Genomic DNA, 18222 nt, shown 5'->3' on the forward strand with positions numbered 1-18222 from the left:
CAGCTTCCGCCCGTCTGCAGTGACGCACAGCATAACTGTGCACCGTTGGCGCTCCGCGCCAGTTGTCCGCACAGAAACGCTCTTCTTTCCTTTAAGCTCAACTGTGCAGTTCTCAGGACAGTCGAACCACACGGGGGTCTGGTCGGCGTTTGCTATTTCCGACAACATGTAGTTGTGCTCATGGCGCATCCCGATCACGTACCTTTGAAAGTTCAGCACCTTGTCGGTGTAGTCGGGGGGCAGCCTCTGGCACAGCGTGGTCCTTCGCCGAAAGGATAGGCCCTTCCTCTTTAAAAATCTCCGCAACCAGCCGACGCTACCTTTGAACTCCTCGCGGGGTATGCTTCTCGCACGCGCCAAAGCTTGCGTCTTCACGCGCAGCATGTCCGTCGTCAGAGCATATCCATTGTTCCGCACTTCCATTGCGTAGCGGAACAGCTCTTCTTCGAGCTCAGGATATTTGCATGGCTTGCCCCGAAAAGCACGCCTTTTGGAGCTGGTGGTCTTCAACGCATCCTTCTGGTTGCACCACCTTCGGACGCACTTCTCGTCCACGTCAAATTTTCTACCCGCCGCACGCTTGCCATGGTCGAGGGCAAACTCCACTACCTTCAATTTAAAGCCTGCCGTGTAGCTATTGATATGTTTGCCCATCGTGCTAGAATGGCAACGCTCGATGGCAATTCGTGAAAAATAAAGCAGAGCACACACGAGAGCCGCAACAACAGCGTGCGCCCACGCCAACAACGCTGCTACAACTCGCGTGCCTTCGACAGTCGCAAAACAAAGCCGGGGTGGCCAGCATGGTGGCCAGGGCTGATGATACCGATGACGATATGGATTGCGGAAGCTCGCGGCAGAAAGAAAATATGATGATGATGATGACCCGCGACATCGGCGCCATCCGTGGGCGGCATCTGGAAGCTTCCGTGCGCGCGCATTTTGAAGGCTAATCACACGTGGGTCGTGGAAAGTTCGGGGTGCGGCCCTTACACGGATATTTTTTTTTTAAATATTTGCTTCGGGAAGTTGGGGGTGCGGCCCATACACGGGTGCGGCCCTTACACGCGTTCATACGGTATCTACTCTGACCTCCTGAGCGCCTGCGGGCCCCCTAAAAAAGCAACAGCGCGACCACCAAGTCGCCAGCCCACTTCTCGTGCTAACCTGTAATTGAAGTGGATCCCGTCTCGTTTAAAACCACCACAACTTCTCACTTCCCTGTTTACTTCGACAACCTCGAAGCCTTTCTCTCGGCTCATTTTCCAGATTGCCTCATTAGCAGCCACTACGGCTCTTTGTACGTGACTGTCACGCACCGGCACCTCCGGTACCGTGCACACCACGATCTGCACCTGAGGGGATAGCTCACGCAAGTCGTCCACCCCCTTCGCCAAGCGCTGGGCTAGTCCTGACCCTTTCCTGTTTAGGACGTCATTTAGCCCACCTGCTACTATGACGAGGTTGCGCACGTCGGCATTTTCCGCGAGCTTTTCTTTTGCTCGCTCCATGATAGAACCAAGTGTGCGCCCTGGAAATGTCCCTACCGCCACTCTTCTGTCGCCTTTCACCCTCTCCACAATTGCTTTTGAGCACCCAGCCAGGTTTGAATCGCCAGCGATAATGACCATTTCACTTTCTCCTACCTCTCCCTGCTTCCCTTTGTCATTTTCCGCGTGATTCGGACTCGACAAGGGGGATTGTCCCATGGGCTCCTGCTTTTTCCGCGTAGCGGCCTCAAGGTAGGTGCTGCTCTTTCCAGCTAACCCTTCATCACCCTGCCTGCGTTCGACGTATTTCTCTGACCCGCCCTCGCGTGTCGCGTCGGGGGTGTGCGTTCCATTGTCACGCACATTGTCGTTCACAATGGCGGCCCTGTTCAGCTTTTCCTCGGCTGCTTCAAGCCTTTTTTCAACTACCTTCCGTGCCTCACGCTCACTGTTTAGCTCATTTTTGAGCTCTTGCACCTGTTTGAGAAGCTCTTCCTGGATAGCCTCCATTTTCTGCAGCCTAGTATCGACATCACATTGTGTGCCGGTTGTTTCGACGCCCTCTCCATTCTCACCAGTCTCCTCATCTGCCTTGAGGGACCCCCCCCGTACTGCCTGCTTTACCGGCTTTCTCGCCATGTATTGCACGGCTTTTTGCAAATACTATAATACTATATTAATGCAGAGCACGTGCCTTTTAGAAAAAAACGATACGCACAGGATCCAAATCCTCAAAATGCCGCAAAGCAACTGTCACCACTGTTTCAAAAATAAACAGTGTCGCGGAGACCGAAGGTATGACACGCTCTCGCACGCGCTCAACCACGCGGCCACGCTCTCACTTTTCTACCAAACACGCACAGTAAAACCGCTAATAGCTATTTGTCTTGCCACTTCCAAGCTACTAGTTAAAGACTACAAACACTCAACGTCCCACCCGGCTGCACGTGTTGGAACACGTGGCACGAAAGGACGCTCTAATCATCCTGCAAAACAAATTTACACGAAGCACACCCGCGCACCCGAAATACGAGAGACAAAAAAAAGGAAAGAAAAGGAAAACCCCCCAATTACTATTTAAATGCAAAAAACCAGCAAATAAAAAACAGAAGCAAGCTCAAAGCATGCACAAAAACTTATGATTTCGTCGTCGCCACGGAGCCCCGAAAAGCACGTCCATCCGCCACAAAATCCAAACGAACGTCCCGCCCCGCTACCCCGCCTTGGTCAACAGCGCCGCCCCGCGGCATCGGTGCGCTGTGGGGTCACGTTTGCGCCGCCGGTATTCACACCTTCTAGCCACCCTATCGCGGTGTTGCACCACATAAGGAAGGGCGTGAACAAACCCACAACACCGTGCTTGAAGTCTTCAGGAGTCTGGTTCACTGTGACCTTAATGGGAATTTTTTATATATATATTTTTTTAAATTTCGCGTTACTCCATATGCTTAGGCATGCTCTTATAAAGTGCTTCGTATCTGGTGTGTGCTTTGTGAGAAAGAAAATGAAGGGTTGTTTTATTTTGTAAACATTGTTATTGCTGTAAAAAGAAATATTTCATGCATGCACTAACAGTGAAATTTCTAATATTTTTGGAATCTGTGCAGTTCTCCGAGTATTCTTGGGTTTAGCTGATTTTGCTTATGCATTTTTCACTGTTGGAACAATATTGTACATCATTTCTGTTTGAATGCTGTTCCTAATAAAATGCACAAACGTGAAAGTGCATTCGAAAATCAAAGCAATTTTATTCGCTCGGAAAACAATGCCGCTGCTGCTCGAATTATTGTACACAAGTGGAAATCAGCTTGTTTGATAGTTTTAAGGTAAATAAGTTTTCATAAATAAATGTGCTGTGTGCCGTATTTTGATACTCACTGAACATCGCAGTCCCAGCGCCGTAGCAGAAATCTTCCTCGCGTCTGTGCTTGCTGCATACGCGAGTTAATTGCAGCCGATGGCTGTCTTCCGGTTCTAAGTTTCGCGAGCCTAGTTTCACGCAGCTCCTTGTCCTGCGGCTACGTGTGAATAAGGCTGACACCGGGCTCCGTTACGTACGTCAGGCACTGCGGCACCGAGCAGTAGCCTATCATGCTACACGCCTCCAAAGGCAACCACTACCTATTATAGTACTTTAAAATGCTGTCAACCAGACACCCAAGGCGGCAAAGCCTCACCACTTAATCAGAACCGCAGCGCAGGTGAGACTTTAAACCTTCGTTTTCAGCTCGCTTCGGCGCTGCCGAAGCAGCCGATGCGGCCGCTGTGTCCACGTGATCCCTCATTCCACGTCACGCCGACGGTGGCGCCAGCTTTTCCAGTGATGGAGCTCGCCCCCAATATGGACCGTTTTATCGGCAAGGAGGAACGTAGCCGACGTAGCCTCGAACCAGCGCGCCGCGCCGCTTTCCTCCTCGCACTGGTATGTGCGGATTCCGTTTTCTCCCAGCGGCAGTTTGGAAAGGTAGCGGTTTCATTGCGAATTTGTGTCATTCTAACGTGTTCTTCTTCAAAGTTCTGCAATGTCAGATGACTCAAGGTCGACGGGCTACTACGCTGCTGTTTTCGGCTGCAAAAATAACTTTCGTAAGCAAGCGTGAAGTGCACCTTCAGCCGCGGCGACATCGTGGACACCGCCGCTGCGAGAGCAGAGAAGCGTCCGCTTTGTATTGCCAGCATAAACAGAAAGGACTTCATGTCATCGCGTGTATGTTCGGAAGGTTTTGTTCCCAGTGAGCGCACAGCGAGGAACTCGGCACTAATGATCGAACTGCGATATGAAAGAAAGGGGCATGTTCGAGACGGTCAACTATTGCGAATGGATCAAGCTAACTATTTATTCGTGCACGCACGTTAAACTTATTCTGTTAATTCAAACGTGTTCTTGATGCCTCCTATTTCGATCGTGGGAGAGCTGTGGGAGCGCCTCTAGGCCCGTCGCCGTTCGATATTTCTGCTATATCGAAGCTAAAAGCGTAGTGACGACACGCCAAGAAGTTTTCCAATCCAAACAAATTTTTGGCACCTGTCGGGAAAGCGTGAAAACGTGCCACTCTTCGTCAACAGCACGTTCGCCGTGCACCATCCAGAGCGATGGTGAGCGATGGTAAGTGGCGCACGCTCGACGCTGACCTTAGTGGACGATTAGACGGTGATTACTGGTGTTAGACGTAGATAAAATGAATCATCGCGCTCACATTGTCGTCGCAGTAACTGCTACAAACTACCGCAAGCTGCCCACTGTAATGGCGAACCAGCACCCAAACCCATGTACTCGAGCTCGTCGATAACGCCTTCCGAGCCGTCCCACAGTCACAATGGTAAAGTTATACATATATATATATATATATATATATATATATATTATTTTGTATATAGCACAACAAGCAAATGCGGATTCACGTCTGTCTGGTAATACAGCTATAGTAGGATACAACTTAAAAAAACAGTAGTTGGCAACAGATGCACATGGACCGCGCGGCGTTGTGTTACTCCGCTAGCTAATCACAGAAGCAAACAAAGTCGTTGTCATGCGACATTTTAAAAATGGCGTCGTACTTGATAGCTCCGGAGCGTCTGCTGTTCTTGAAGAGTCTTTTCATCGGCGGAAGCGATGAGGTATGCAACAGACATGGACAAAGTGTATGGAATCTGAGCATTTCACTCTTCAAAAATCCGCGGTACAATTCATTTCACTGCTGAGCCTGTTTTACTCATGAAACTTCAATGCCAACTGAAGTGAAACATGACAGTAAATAGTTTCAGCAAAGCAAGCACTTTGTTTCAGTTCAATTAAGAATTGGGATTTCACCGTTCCACTATAATAGATGAGTGAAAACATGGAAAATTACGCGCTTATAATTTCATTTTTGTGGTTACCACTTTATTTAGGTAACAGGGAAAGTTTGAAGTACGAACTATTTGCAGCCTCACAGAAGAACAGTGGCTGGCGGTTATGAGGACGTGGGCGGGGCTTCACAGACTTAAGTTGTATCCGACTAAAGCAATAACTTACTTAGGTTTACGCTGTTCAGTGAAATAACTTGCAGAACCCGCATAGCATAGGTGCAAGACGAGAAAGCCTTTTTGGTGAAAATGTCTGTAGCGCCATCTACTACTATCCCTATTCCGCTTTCCTTTTTTCCACTTATATCCTGTTTCACAGCCGGGAGCGAAGCAGTGTCGTTGCCGTTGACGTTTTGACCTTCCTACTTCTCACGTGTTCGGCCGACAGCGCGCGAAACAGACTCGAACGGTAGGTTGAAACAACAAAAAACAGTCAACGTCGCAAATCAAGCCCGCACAAACAAGCGCGCGAAGCTCTTTATTCTATGGCGAAGCAGCGGAGGGAGCCAGCCCACGCGACTACAGCGCCGCCACCAAAATCCGCGTCCCGTCCGCACTCGCCGCCTCGCTGCAATGCATAGGGCGCTCCGGCTCCTGAGCCCACTACCCCCTTCTAGAACACCATACCATTACTTTGCATTTCCGCACATTATGATGATGATGATCTCTATTGGCAGGCTTTTTTCGAAACTGGATGGCAACAAATGGTCACCTAGCCTGTTTGAGCTAGTTAGATATTATATACATGCATAGCATTACATAATAGCAGTATGATAAAATTTAGGTTGTGGTTCCATCTATAATGCAAGCAAGCATTCTTAATGTATGGCCTCTCAGATCTGAGAGCGTGCGTCACTTCCCATGCGCGCTGCCAAATTTCGAAGGCCACGTCCAGCTCTTGCAAAGCCCAAAGTGCTGGAAAATCAAGAAAAGATCTCGGGAACAGGGCCAAGTTGTCACTAATAATTTACTGTTCAAGCGTCATGGCACAAATTTAATGCAAATACTACAAACATCTGTCGGAACGATTGGGCCAAAAATGCAGGACAGCGACTTGAGAGATCCGAAGCGGGCAGCTGTCGGCTTCAAAGGCACCGCCATGTTTCCCATGTTCAGCTGTCTGAGTGAGCATTGGTGTAGTGCATAAAGTTTCTCACAGGGAGAAACTCTATGGTATATTGTGTAATTCCAAAAATAGCAAGGGCATGCAACACGCAAGGCTGCCATAGTGTTCTGCGCATGCTCAATCTGGCCCTGCTATTTCTCCCTCTCTCTCTCTCTCTCTTTTTGTGTAGCGTGGTGCCTCTTAATAGAACTCTCTCATGCCTTCCCAGAGTCATTGTAACAGGCTTGCACAGATAAGATATGCAGTGTTAACTTCTGTTTTGTTTCATTTTAATAGGTGGACAGTGTTTGCAAAGGATTGTTATCTGCTGGTTTCACCAAAGGAGATACAATTGCCATCTGGTCTCCTAATTCGTACAACTGGATAGTTATTTATGGTGCTATGGCAAAGGCTGGCATCCTGTCTGTAAGTACAGCACTAGCCTAAAACACATTTTGTTGCAGTTTTCAGATTTGTTCTTAAGACTGCAGGTCACACTTTATGTTGTTATAGCTTGACCTTGGTAATTTCTACTGAATTTATGCTTGCCTAAAAGGGTCCTTGGGACACATGACTAAATATACATGTCATGTTCATTATGCTGCCCTGAATTTTTGGCCATATGTTGATGTGATGCAGAATGTGGAGCTCAAATCAGTGAGTGTGGGCTTGTTCTCCTTTTCTAGCAGTAGCTCTACCGCATTGTGAAACAATTCTTGAGATACAAAAATTTTAAACTCGTGGTTACTGATATTTTTGATAGTGTAAGGAGAAAAAAAAGGTAGGCTCGTAGCACTAAAAGACAAGCAAAGTGAAAAGCTTAAGAGGAAGCTTTAGCTCGTGCCCAACTCCGACGCGGCCTATTCAAATACATGTAAAATGCAAAAACGTTTTTCTGAGATAACCCCTGGATCGACTTTAATGAAGTTTGTTGCATTTGAGAGAAAGGTAAATTCTAGTGACTGTTGGAAGCGGAATTTCGATTTAGGGCCTGAATTTTGTTAAAAGGATTTTCAAAATCCGAAAGTTCTAAAACAATAGAAGTGCGAAGTTTACAATATAATAGATCTGCATTAAGAAGAGATATCGTGGTTCTGTAAGCGGAATCCACTAGATCATTGTAAGCGGACAAATTGGATATGTCATTTTACATCTTACATGAATTTGTTACGTTGTGTACAAGGATTCTGCAAAAGCTGTATTTCCATATTACTAAATTTCTTTATATTTAGGTGTATCATATCAATTTTGTCCGCTTTAGATGTACTATTAGGTGCAATTCACATAATTGTGATATCACTTTTCATTGCTAAGTTACAGAGTTGTAAACTTGATAGTTTCGTTTTCTGAAAATTTTAGATTTTTGCCGCTTTTTAATAAAAAGTTGACTACCCAAATCAAAAATTCGAAACAAACAGTCAGTAGATTTTAAGTTTTTCTTCTAAATGCAACAAACCTCGCCAAATTTGGTGGAGTGGTTGCTGAGAAAAACGAATTCTCCTTTTACATGTATTTAGATAGGAGCACCCAAGCTCAGTCCCAACTCCGACATGGCCTATTCAAATACATGTAAAACGCATAAACGCTTTTCTGAGATAATCTCTGGACCGATTTTAATGAAATTTGTTGCATTTGAGAGAGAAAGTTAAATTCTAGTGCCTGTTGGGAGCAGAATTTCGATTTAAGGGTTGAATTTCGTTAAAAATTTTCTCAAAAATTTGGAAGTTCAAAAAAAAATAGAAGTGTGAAGTTTACAAATTAATAGCTCTGCATCAAGAACAGATATCATGGTTCTGTAAACGGCATCTAGCTATTGGAACATTGAAAGCGGACAAATTTGATATGTCAATTTTTATCTTACGTGAATTTGTTACATTGTGTACAAGGGTTCTGCAAAAGCTGTATTTCCATATTATAATACATTTCTTTATATTCATGTGTAACATATCAATTTTGGCCGCTTTAGATGTGCTATTAGATGCAATTCACAGAATTGTGATATCATTTTTCATTGCTGAGTTAGAGTTGTAAACGTGATAGTTTCGTTTTCTGAAAATTTGTTATTTTTGCCAATTTTTAATTAAGAAATTGATGACCTAAAGGAAAAATTTGAAACCAACAGTCACTAAAATTTGTTTTTCTTTTGAATGCAATAAACCTTGTCAAATTTGTGCAGGAGCACCCGAGCCAAAGCTTCCTCTTAAGAGAAAGGCAATTGGAATATTTCTATTAAGGAATGGCAAACTGAGAACCTAAGGCAGGGAAAAGCACTCACTGGTGCATTGTCACAAAGTGGTCATGGTCGACAACAGATTCCATGCTCATCTTGCAAGTGTGAAAGGAATTCATAAGGGGAAGCTGTCGTATGGCCAAAAATGCAGTGCACTCGCGCGGAGCACACATAGATAAAGTCAGATCAGGCTAAGAGTTGGGCAGTAATTGATTTTAATAAACCCACAGACCGTATATATGGAGCTCTGTGATGTCATGCTACATGGTTGCTTGAACACTGGGGTCCCACTGTGCCTTCCTCTAAACCCAAAACATTGGCTGAGTAACAGCGTTAAATGGACAAGTACTTAGGCAAAGAAGAATGCGACACTGGCACTGTCTTGTCATGTTCTTCTTTGCCCGAGTCCTTGCCCACTTAGCACTGTTACTTTTCAAAACATGAATTCCTACCAACTCGCCCAAGTTTCCCTTCTAATATTCACTGAGAGTTGGAGAGTTGGATTCATTGACTCAAAGATCTGCAACACCACAGAAGCGTTATGCATCTGCACTCTTACTACATGCTCCCAGCAGACGTGTGCACCCTCGCCATATCGTAACCCCAAATTCTGGCGACATAAAGTTTGATATGAAAAGGTCACAGTGCCTGGCATGATCCTTGTTGTAGCCTTGGAGTGTTTTTCTTGCAAACAGGAATTTCTGGTTTCTGTGGAGTTTTCTTTCTTCTTTTTCCTGTTTTTCTTTTTTTAGCTTTTGTACTTCCTCACTGCCTCTGTATGCAACACCATGCCATAGCTGTTGCACCAGGAGCATCAAATGCGCAACTGTTTGCAATTAACGCCCCCAAAATAATGCTTCTAAAGTTAAAACAATACATTCAGTGGTCAATTCTAAGCATGGAGTGTCTCTCTCTTACACATACAGATAGTTTCAAGCAGAAATGTTGAGTCATTTGCTTGCAGCTACTAAAATTTTATTCATTGCTTGAAGGAATAAGAATGGAATAAGAATAAGAATGGCATTGTACTGTACCCACTGTAATGCTGTAAAGTCACCATGGGTTCGCTGATAAATAAAAATCAGTGAATTCTCTTGTAACTTCAAGAGTAACTGTGGTATTGTAAATGTTGCGTGTACCATTCATATTTTGTGTTGTGTCCTTTTCAGGCTTGTGTACATCCTGCTTATACTGCAGTGGAGTTTGAAAAAGTGCTGACAAAGGTTAGTCATTTCCTACATGTTATTTTGTTTCAACATTGTTTAAAATAGGTGTATAGACAGCATAACTGTGTATTTTTGTTCCTGGCATAGGGGTAGTTGTTTTGGCAAACTCTCTCACACGTTCATCACAAATATGTATCCAGGGATAACACAGGGAAGGCGGGAGATGGAAATTCAAGACGATGAGCAAAACGAGAACAAGGTGAAAGCAGGAGCCATACATAAATAATATAAATACATAAATAATACATAAATAATATGTATGCCACAAATGTAGTTAAATTTATAAACATTACATTTAGGGCCACTATGGTAAACTGGTCAGAAGGTTCCACCATTTATTGACAACAAGGAAAGCAGGAGCAGCTTATGGTTAAGAGAGATAACATATTCTCACAAGAATAAGTGTTTTTAGTGACTAAGCGTTTTTTCTATGATGCATTTTCTCACAATTACTCATCTTTCACTACTGTCTTAAGGATGTGGCTCGCATGTACAATGCACACGCTCGTACAGTTTTTGCTTTCTCTTATAGGACGGTAACCGCCTTTCCGTGTACTATTGAGATCTCATTGTGAAAACTTGTGTCCTTCTGCCTGTCTGTATTCATTTTGCTGCACTGTCTCACAATTCTGAAGAAATTTTAAATGCACTCATCACAAAATGGAGAAAATGTCATCCTCAATGTTACAAACTTAAAACCCCCCTCTGTAGCACAAACACTAAGGCCTAACGTCTATTTGGTTGCTGTGCATGGTATAGCCCACATTGTCAAACATTGTGCGCAGTGTCATCTGTAGCAACTAGGCTGTGCGCCTAGTTCCCTAAAAAAAAAAATTATGGGATTTTACGGGCCAAAACCACTTTCTGATTATGAGGCACGCCGTAGGGGAGGACTCCAGAAATTTCGACCACCTGGGGTTCTTTAACATGCGCGTAATTCTAAGCACATGGGTGTTTTTGCATTTCACCCCCATCGAAATGCGGCCGCCGTGACCATGCCTAGTTCCTGTAGACGCACTTCTTTTCTGACCTTCTGAGTGTTCTGATAGTATTTATTTATTTATTTCAAAGTACTGCAGCGCTTTTCAGGGCTAATGCAGGAGTGGGTACAATACTGCAATGCTATCTGTAGCAAAAACAATAAACGTAAAATTGAAGCAACAAATATAAAAAACAGCCAAACACTGATTTGAAATTGAATATGTCGCAGCAAGCAGCAAGAGGTTATAATACCGACAATTCTTGGTTGCAATTCTTGGTGTTCAAGGTACGCTGGTACGCCGGCATGAGTTACGCTGCGACAAATTAAATTTGGGATATTAGAAACTTGGTTGGGGGAACTGTGATGTGTTGGTAGGGCTACGATGATGTGCTAATTTTGGTGCTCATCGTCAAATCCAGTGCATCAGGCGCAAGGAAAGACCAGTATGTGTCTCTTGTCATATACCATTTGATTTTAGCGGTTCACCAAAGCTTTGCTTCCCGCAGTGCCTGGAATCTATATGAATTTCTTTAGTGTCCATGTAGACAGCTGTAGTGTACAACAATGCATGCATTCCAATGGTGTTGCAGTAACTGAAGGTAAAGTATTTTCACGAAAGTATCATACAAGAACAGTTGGTATTCTGTACAGTGCTAAAAGCTAAGTCAATCCTAAAATGCATATTTCAAGCCATTTTGAAACTATCTAATAGGTGCCTAAATGTTGCCAAATCAACACCTAGCCAAATACATTCAAGCACCACTAAAAATATCTGATAGACGTGCAAATGTCTAGGAAGTAATGCTTAAGATGTTCTTTGAAGCACTGTTAAAATTGTCTCATAGATGTCTGTGCACCTGAAAAGGTGCCCAAAAGCGTAGTGTTAGAGCTTGCTACATGTGTTCTGGAAGCCTAGAGCTAAATCAGTGCTTGACTTAGACTACTACAGGATGTCTACATATTCATATGAAGACATTTACATGTCTACAAGAAATTTGTGTGCCAAACATAAACAGTGTTTTCTGGAGATTTAACCATATCATATATATTTGTGATATTACATTATCTGCTGTGCTCCTGATGAAATATATGAGGAAAAGTGCACAAAAATGTGGAATGTTTTCTGTACATGTGAATAGCATATATTTTATTATCTTTGTCATGGACAGGTGCGTTTTGCAGGGATATATGTTCCAGAATCATTCAAGGTTCTCAAGTACTATGAGATGCTCTGCTCCTTGATTCCTGAGCTAAAAGACTCCAATCCTGGCCAGCTGAATTCTAAGAAGTGAGGGAAGCTCTGGTATTCCTCTTGAAATATTCGCATGGCATTAGTCAGTGTTGCATTAACCCTTGAACTGGCAACTTAACAATATTGTTGACCTAACATCTGCAATAACCATACAAATCCAAGTATTAGTCTGTGCTTTTAATTTATCTTTACTTATGTACCTGCTCAACAGAGGTATTCACAAAAATGTCGACTATGAGCAGCAGCAGATGTCTTGGTCACAAAACCCGAAGGCTTCCTCGGTATCTTCTTAGCCATATAATAGTCGTGTTCTCGCCAATGCAATTTTTTTTTACGTTGTTCAAGCAAGCTCAAATCTTTCATCTCGATCGAGGTACATCCCAAGAATACGTATTGATCTTGTCAAAGCGAGTACCGAACCCCAGTCTTGGACCATACTTTACCTTTAACCAACTGATCAACAATATTTTTGACCTACTGTATTTCTCTTACTTTTTAAAGACACCCTTAATATTTCATTTGATTATTTGAGCAATGAAAACTAGAAATAAAGCAATAAAAGCATGCTAAGTCAAGTATGTCTTATCTTGCGAGTTAAAGGGTAAAGTTAAGGTCTCCTCACCAGACCCCATCAGAAATTTCGATTATACAGTAGAAGTTGCAAAATGCCATCCAGAGAGCATTCTGCAGCAAGAACTTTTAAGTAGGGTAGCTGATATAGAAGAAGCACCATGGAAGCACCATGCCTGTGACAATGGGGACAGAGGCTTCCCAAAAGAGGGCACAGAGGCTTTTGTTAATTTGCATTTTCAGTTGTTTTTCAGGATGTACCTCAGTGTAATACTGTGCAGAAACAATTATCAGTGCATCAGCTACACATCATACTTTCTTTTTGCCATGCCCAAACCTGGTGTAGGGTCCTTTCAAGAGAGGTTCAGATTGAAATGTGGTGCCATTCTTAAAAGAATGTCATTTCTCATTTTTTACTTAGAATAGTAGTGTTCAGGTATTCTACTTTTGCATTCACAACGATTGAAAGCTAAATTCAAACATAAATGCTTGAAGAACACATAAAACAGTCATTGTAATGTGAGAAAACATTAATTTATCACCGTTGAACGTCTGCCATTTATTTCTCACATAGGTCTGCCACTGTGATTCTATCAGATGGAGTAACACACATCTTTAGGCATAGCTTGCTTTTATTTTGTATTCTAAAGGAAAGGAAGCAATTTGATTAATTCCCATGTCATCTCAATGTCCTCATGTGACATTCAGGTGTACTTTTCTCATATTACAGTATGGGTTGGGTTTCAAGCTATGTGTGCTGTATTTTGCTGACTTAAATGATACTGTAGTATTGTAATAAAATTCTGCATGCATGCCCTGTAATCTACATAGACTGAAAAGATCCGTTTATGTTTAATTTATCTCTAATGCATATTTTTAGGGGGTTCGAACAGTGAAATTCATAATTGAATCGAATACAAATACAGTAGAACCTCGTTGGTGTGATCCCATTTTGTACGATTTCCCGGCGTCAACACACGCGATCATGAACACAAAAAATAACCTAATACAGGTACACTTCTTTTATTACCGGTTGATACGTTCCCAGAAAACACAATACAGTCGACTCTCATTACAACAGACCCTGATAATCCAACAAAAAATGCCCGTTTTATCGCAAGTCCATAATATCCAAAACACCTCACTTCTGAAACTTTCGTCGCAGTATCTAACAACTTTATTGCAAAGAGTGAGTGATGAACATCCAAAGTAAAAAACAAGGAAAGTCACAGTTTTGCCCGAAAGGTGAAGCATCGAATGCGATAGCAAATTAAGCAAAATAAGCGCGGCAGCAGCAGCGAGCGATTTGACCTTCGTGCTGTCTCTCATTTCAACGCAAACTAAACGTCAAAAGCACAGTGCATATGAAGCCACCGGCACTGGGCGCACTTTGTCCACATCGCAGATCGCTTTCAAGATACTGCAACCGCGCCATAAGCAGCGGCCGCTGGAGTAGAACCCCCCTCTCTCTTTCCTCCCCCTCTCTGCCTCGTGCGCGAAAGAGAACGGCACGTTTCCGCCCTGCCTTCCTCCGTCGTGCGCGCAATATTCAGCCGAAATTGTCGGCTGACCCTCGCAAGTCAGTTGTCACCCCGTGTCAACACGGCAAAAGTACGTTTTATACACCCAGTTTTGAAAGAAATTGCCGCTAATTTTCTCCAATGTAGCCGATAGTCAGTTGTAGCACGGTTCATTAAGATAGAACTTCTTTGCATTAATAAAATAGATAGAACGAACTAAGGCTGGAATATGGTCCGTTATTTGAAAGTCTGTTGTAAGCGGGTCCGTTGTAATGAGCGTTGACTGTATTTCGGCACCAAAGTAGGTTAAGTACATCGCCAAATTGCGATTGTATGCTACGTTTTACAGCCACTAGATCCTGTATAAACAAGAGAAGGCGCAAGTCACGTGTGATCGAAAGCAGTAGGTGCCCACCACGGCAGCTTGTCCACACTGTACTCACCTGCCGATGTCACGTGAAAATGCCAGTACGCACACATTGCTCTACCGCTACCAGCAAATCTCGCGGATTGTCACACATTGCCATTGACAGCTAGCGCTATTAGCCCTATTACGATAAGCATCTTGACCTATCTATTTCACAGCTCGTGCACATGCGGCACAGTGCCAGGTTGAAACTTAGAGGGGTACTGTGCACTTTTAATATACGGTAACCCAAAACACGTTCCCTGCCGTTCCCTGATGCAGGCAGCGCGAAGTGAGCTCACGTTTTGTCCTGGTGGCATCGTATTCTGATGTAACCCATCGGCTTGTTTCGTTTCGGTTTCCCAACCAGCAAATATCACGGTTCATCGCATGTTGCCATTCACAGCTACTGCCGCCGACCCTATGTCGATAAGCATTTTGACCTGTCTCACAATTTGCATGCACTTGCCATAGTGCCATTGGAAGCCTACTGCATGCTTTTAAAAGGTGATGATCCAAACGCACTGCTGTTCCCTGCTGCAGGCGGCATGAAGTGAGCATCATGTTTTGTTCTGGCAGCGTTGTATTCCACTATCGCCCACCAGCTCAATTTTGTTTCCGTTTCCTATCGCCATCTTAAAGCATTATGCAATAGGAAAACGACAAAGTGTGTCTCAGGCCACTCGTTCTCACCTTAGGGTGCCTCAATGTGCACCTGCTCAGGAGGGCATCGAGGCACCCTAGTTTTAAACAACTCGACAAGCATCAGCGTCTCATACTGCAATGATTCGCACAATGCTTCTAATTATGCATATGTCAACTACAGTTGACTCTGACAAATTTTTGAGTGACTTTGAATCATACGTTTACCGGTCGGCATGTTTTTTCCCGCATTTTTTTTTTTCAGAAACGTATGAGCAAGGTTCTATGTATTTGAGAAAAATGGCCTTCCAATATCGAATCGAATATAGAATATTTGCTCATTTCTAAACAAGGTGAAATATAGAGTTTCTGTTGAGTTCGCTTGGCAAAAAATTTGGCTTGTTTACTTTATTTGATTCATGCATGTAATGCCAGTCACAACAGGAGGTCGGTCTATTGAGGAGCTTCTAAATGAAAAACAAGTGCTTTCTGCTATCTGATTTCTGTTATCAGGTCAGCTGCAGCAGAATCATTTGGAACAGTCTTCACCTACATCGATATCTCTCCTTTGAGTCTCCATAAGTGTTGTTATTTATTATATTCAAATATAAATGCATATACAATTCACTATTCAGAATTGTCAAATCAGATATGAATCAAACAGCAAGGTCTATTCAATTCGTATTCCAAATTTTGAATAGTTGCACACCCCTATGTATCTAAAAAAAAATTAAAGCTTCTTTTATTAGAGGTAGTTTGAAATCAAACATGAAAATTTTTTAATTTTTTCATGGTAACAATCACTTTAGGCATACTTTATCATGTTAGTTGTAGTCAGTAGGAATTAAGGAGGAAATTAAGGTATGGCATGATTATAATTACTTAAGATTAGGATGTTAAAAAGGATGCACAAAAACAGCAGTGTGTTATTGTAAGTCATGTAAAGGAAATAATAAGCAGAAGCCACATACAAACAAATTACAATATTGGAGAGAGCAGATAAAACTATCATAGGTTCTAATTTCACAATCTTAGCTTTATAAACAAAAAGAAAATTGGAGAGATCTGCACAACTTTCAGTAGCGACACATTATAGACAGCCAAGAGCTGTCAGCATTGCTTAACTCCTTTCACCTTATTGCTGTTCTACTATACTCCCTCTGCGCACCACATCATCGCACATTGAGTAGTTAGAGCTTTACTTTACTGCACTTGCACTGTGCCGTAACTTTAGAAAAGAAAGCATGCATGGCTTAACAAGTTTTAAGGTGATATACGGGGGACAAGAGGGATGTGTTTTGAGGCATAGAGAGAAAGCGTTCAGGATTAGCAGAGAGTAAGGCAGAAAAAAAAATCGCCACTCAAGCACTCTGTACAGATGGTTAACCAGCGAAGCTGAAATGTGCGGCCCCAGTGTTTATCACTGGGTTAATCCCGATGGCTCATTAAACGACGGCTTAGTAGGCTGCCGGATCCTTAATACACAGTTGCTGCTTGCGCTCGACTGCAAGAGCCGGTTCTCGTGCCCGGGCTGCAGCATCAGCGCGGCATAGACAAGCTCGTTCCCAGTTCCGCTCACGGTGTTGCGGATCAAAAGCTGCCTGCTCCTCAGGAGTATGTTTGACGTGTGGCCTACCCATTTTGGAGCTGGAGAGAAACTGCTGCACGTGCACTAGACTGTTATTTATTATTATTTAGATTTTTTTTTTTTCTCGTGCATGTTCATGGGGTTGCGCAGGAGGAGTTTTCGGTGTACAGGCAGACGGACGAATCGGCTAGCCATATGCAACTTTGCTGTAAAACAGCTGTGTTTCTGAGGTGCAACTTGAATTCAGAACTCATGTCAAAAACTAAACTTTTGGTGCTGTATATTCAAGCTTGGAAACTGCAGAGATCTGATTGGTGCCAATCCTGGCATTGTAGTACTACATGCAAAGAGGCAGCTAAAACACTGTGTGTGCTAAGCTGGTATTCATGCCCTGGTCAATTCTTTACCCCATGTGCCACAAGGTACTTGTGCCTTGTAGGTACATTTCAGGCAGTTACGTACCTCCAAGTGCCTTTGGTCAGTGACTGGTATGATTTCCACTTGTTTCAGGTATCCATTCCTAAAAGGCATTATTGTGGAGAGCGACAAGGCATTGCCGTAAGTACTAATAAGCACCTGGCTTATTGCGCAGAAACAATACTTACGAAGAAACTGAACCAGCACTTGTGTCATATTGTAGATATTATTATTATTGTATTATTTCATGCTAATACATTTTTACATTGTTCAAAAATCCAGTTACTGTGGGCTCATCGTCGGAGATGACAGTTTGCGTAGCCTCGTTTCTGCACAGATGAAGACATGTAAAGAGCTATTTGAACACACTTATTGATTGAAATGAATAATTTGCGTAGCTTGATCTCTTCATAGATACCATTCTGTAAACGACTATATGGAGCTGTGCGAAGCAAGGCTTAAGAAAGCAGTGATCACATTTACACGTGCACCTATGTTGAAGCTGTCAAGGCTGAAGCTGCAAGCATTTATTACTTCCTGTGTTGCTGTTCCTATTAACTTGAAGACCGATTTCTTGAAACATGGAACTCTGCTTTATGTGGTCTTCCTTTTCTTATTTGCCGTTACGAGCCTCTCTTTCTCTTTTCTTCGAAACTGAACAAAAAGAAAGGGAAACATTATTTTTTACCATCCTAATTTAAATTTGCTTTACATGCAGGCGCCATCCCTACCTTGTGACCACCATGGGAGTGAAAACAGTTAAAATTGAGCAAAAATTGCACACAGACCTCGACATCCCCCCCTCACCATTAAAGGGACACTGAAGAGAAACAGTAGATGAGTTTCGCCCAATAAAGTATTCCTCCAATGGTGCATTTTAATTGGGCTCATGGAAGGAGGCTGATTACTAGAAGAGAAAATGAAGGCCAAACATTTATGTTTTGAATT

At 43.1% G+C, this 18222-nt stretch overlaps 1 protein-coding gene across 1 annotated transcript in view; it reads left to right on the forward strand.

The window, feature by feature from the left end:
* LOC126544018 (putative acyl-CoA synthetase YngI) overlaps positions 1 to 18222 on the forward strand; it is a 155293-nt gene that overhangs the window by 80575 nt on the left and 56496 nt on the right. Inside the window, exons 3-6 of the mRNA XM_050191195.3 lie at positions 6739 to 6867; positions 9841 to 9894; positions 12049 to 12167; positions 17368 to 17415. Coding sequence (XP_050047152.1) covers positions 6739 to 6867; positions 9841 to 9894; positions 12049 to 12167; positions 17368 to 17415 — 350 coding nt within the window. The remainder of the gene's footprint in view (positions 1 to 6738; positions 6868 to 9840; positions 9895 to 12048; positions 12168 to 17367; positions 17416 to 18222) is intronic.

This window comes from Dermacentor andersoni, chromosome 1 (genome assembly GCF_023375885.2).
Source record: "Dermacentor andersoni chromosome 1, qqDerAnde1_hic_scaffold, whole genome shotgun sequence".
Lineage (NCBI taxonomy): Eukaryota > Metazoa > Arthropoda > Arachnida > Ixodida > Ixodidae > Dermacentor > Dermacentor andersoni.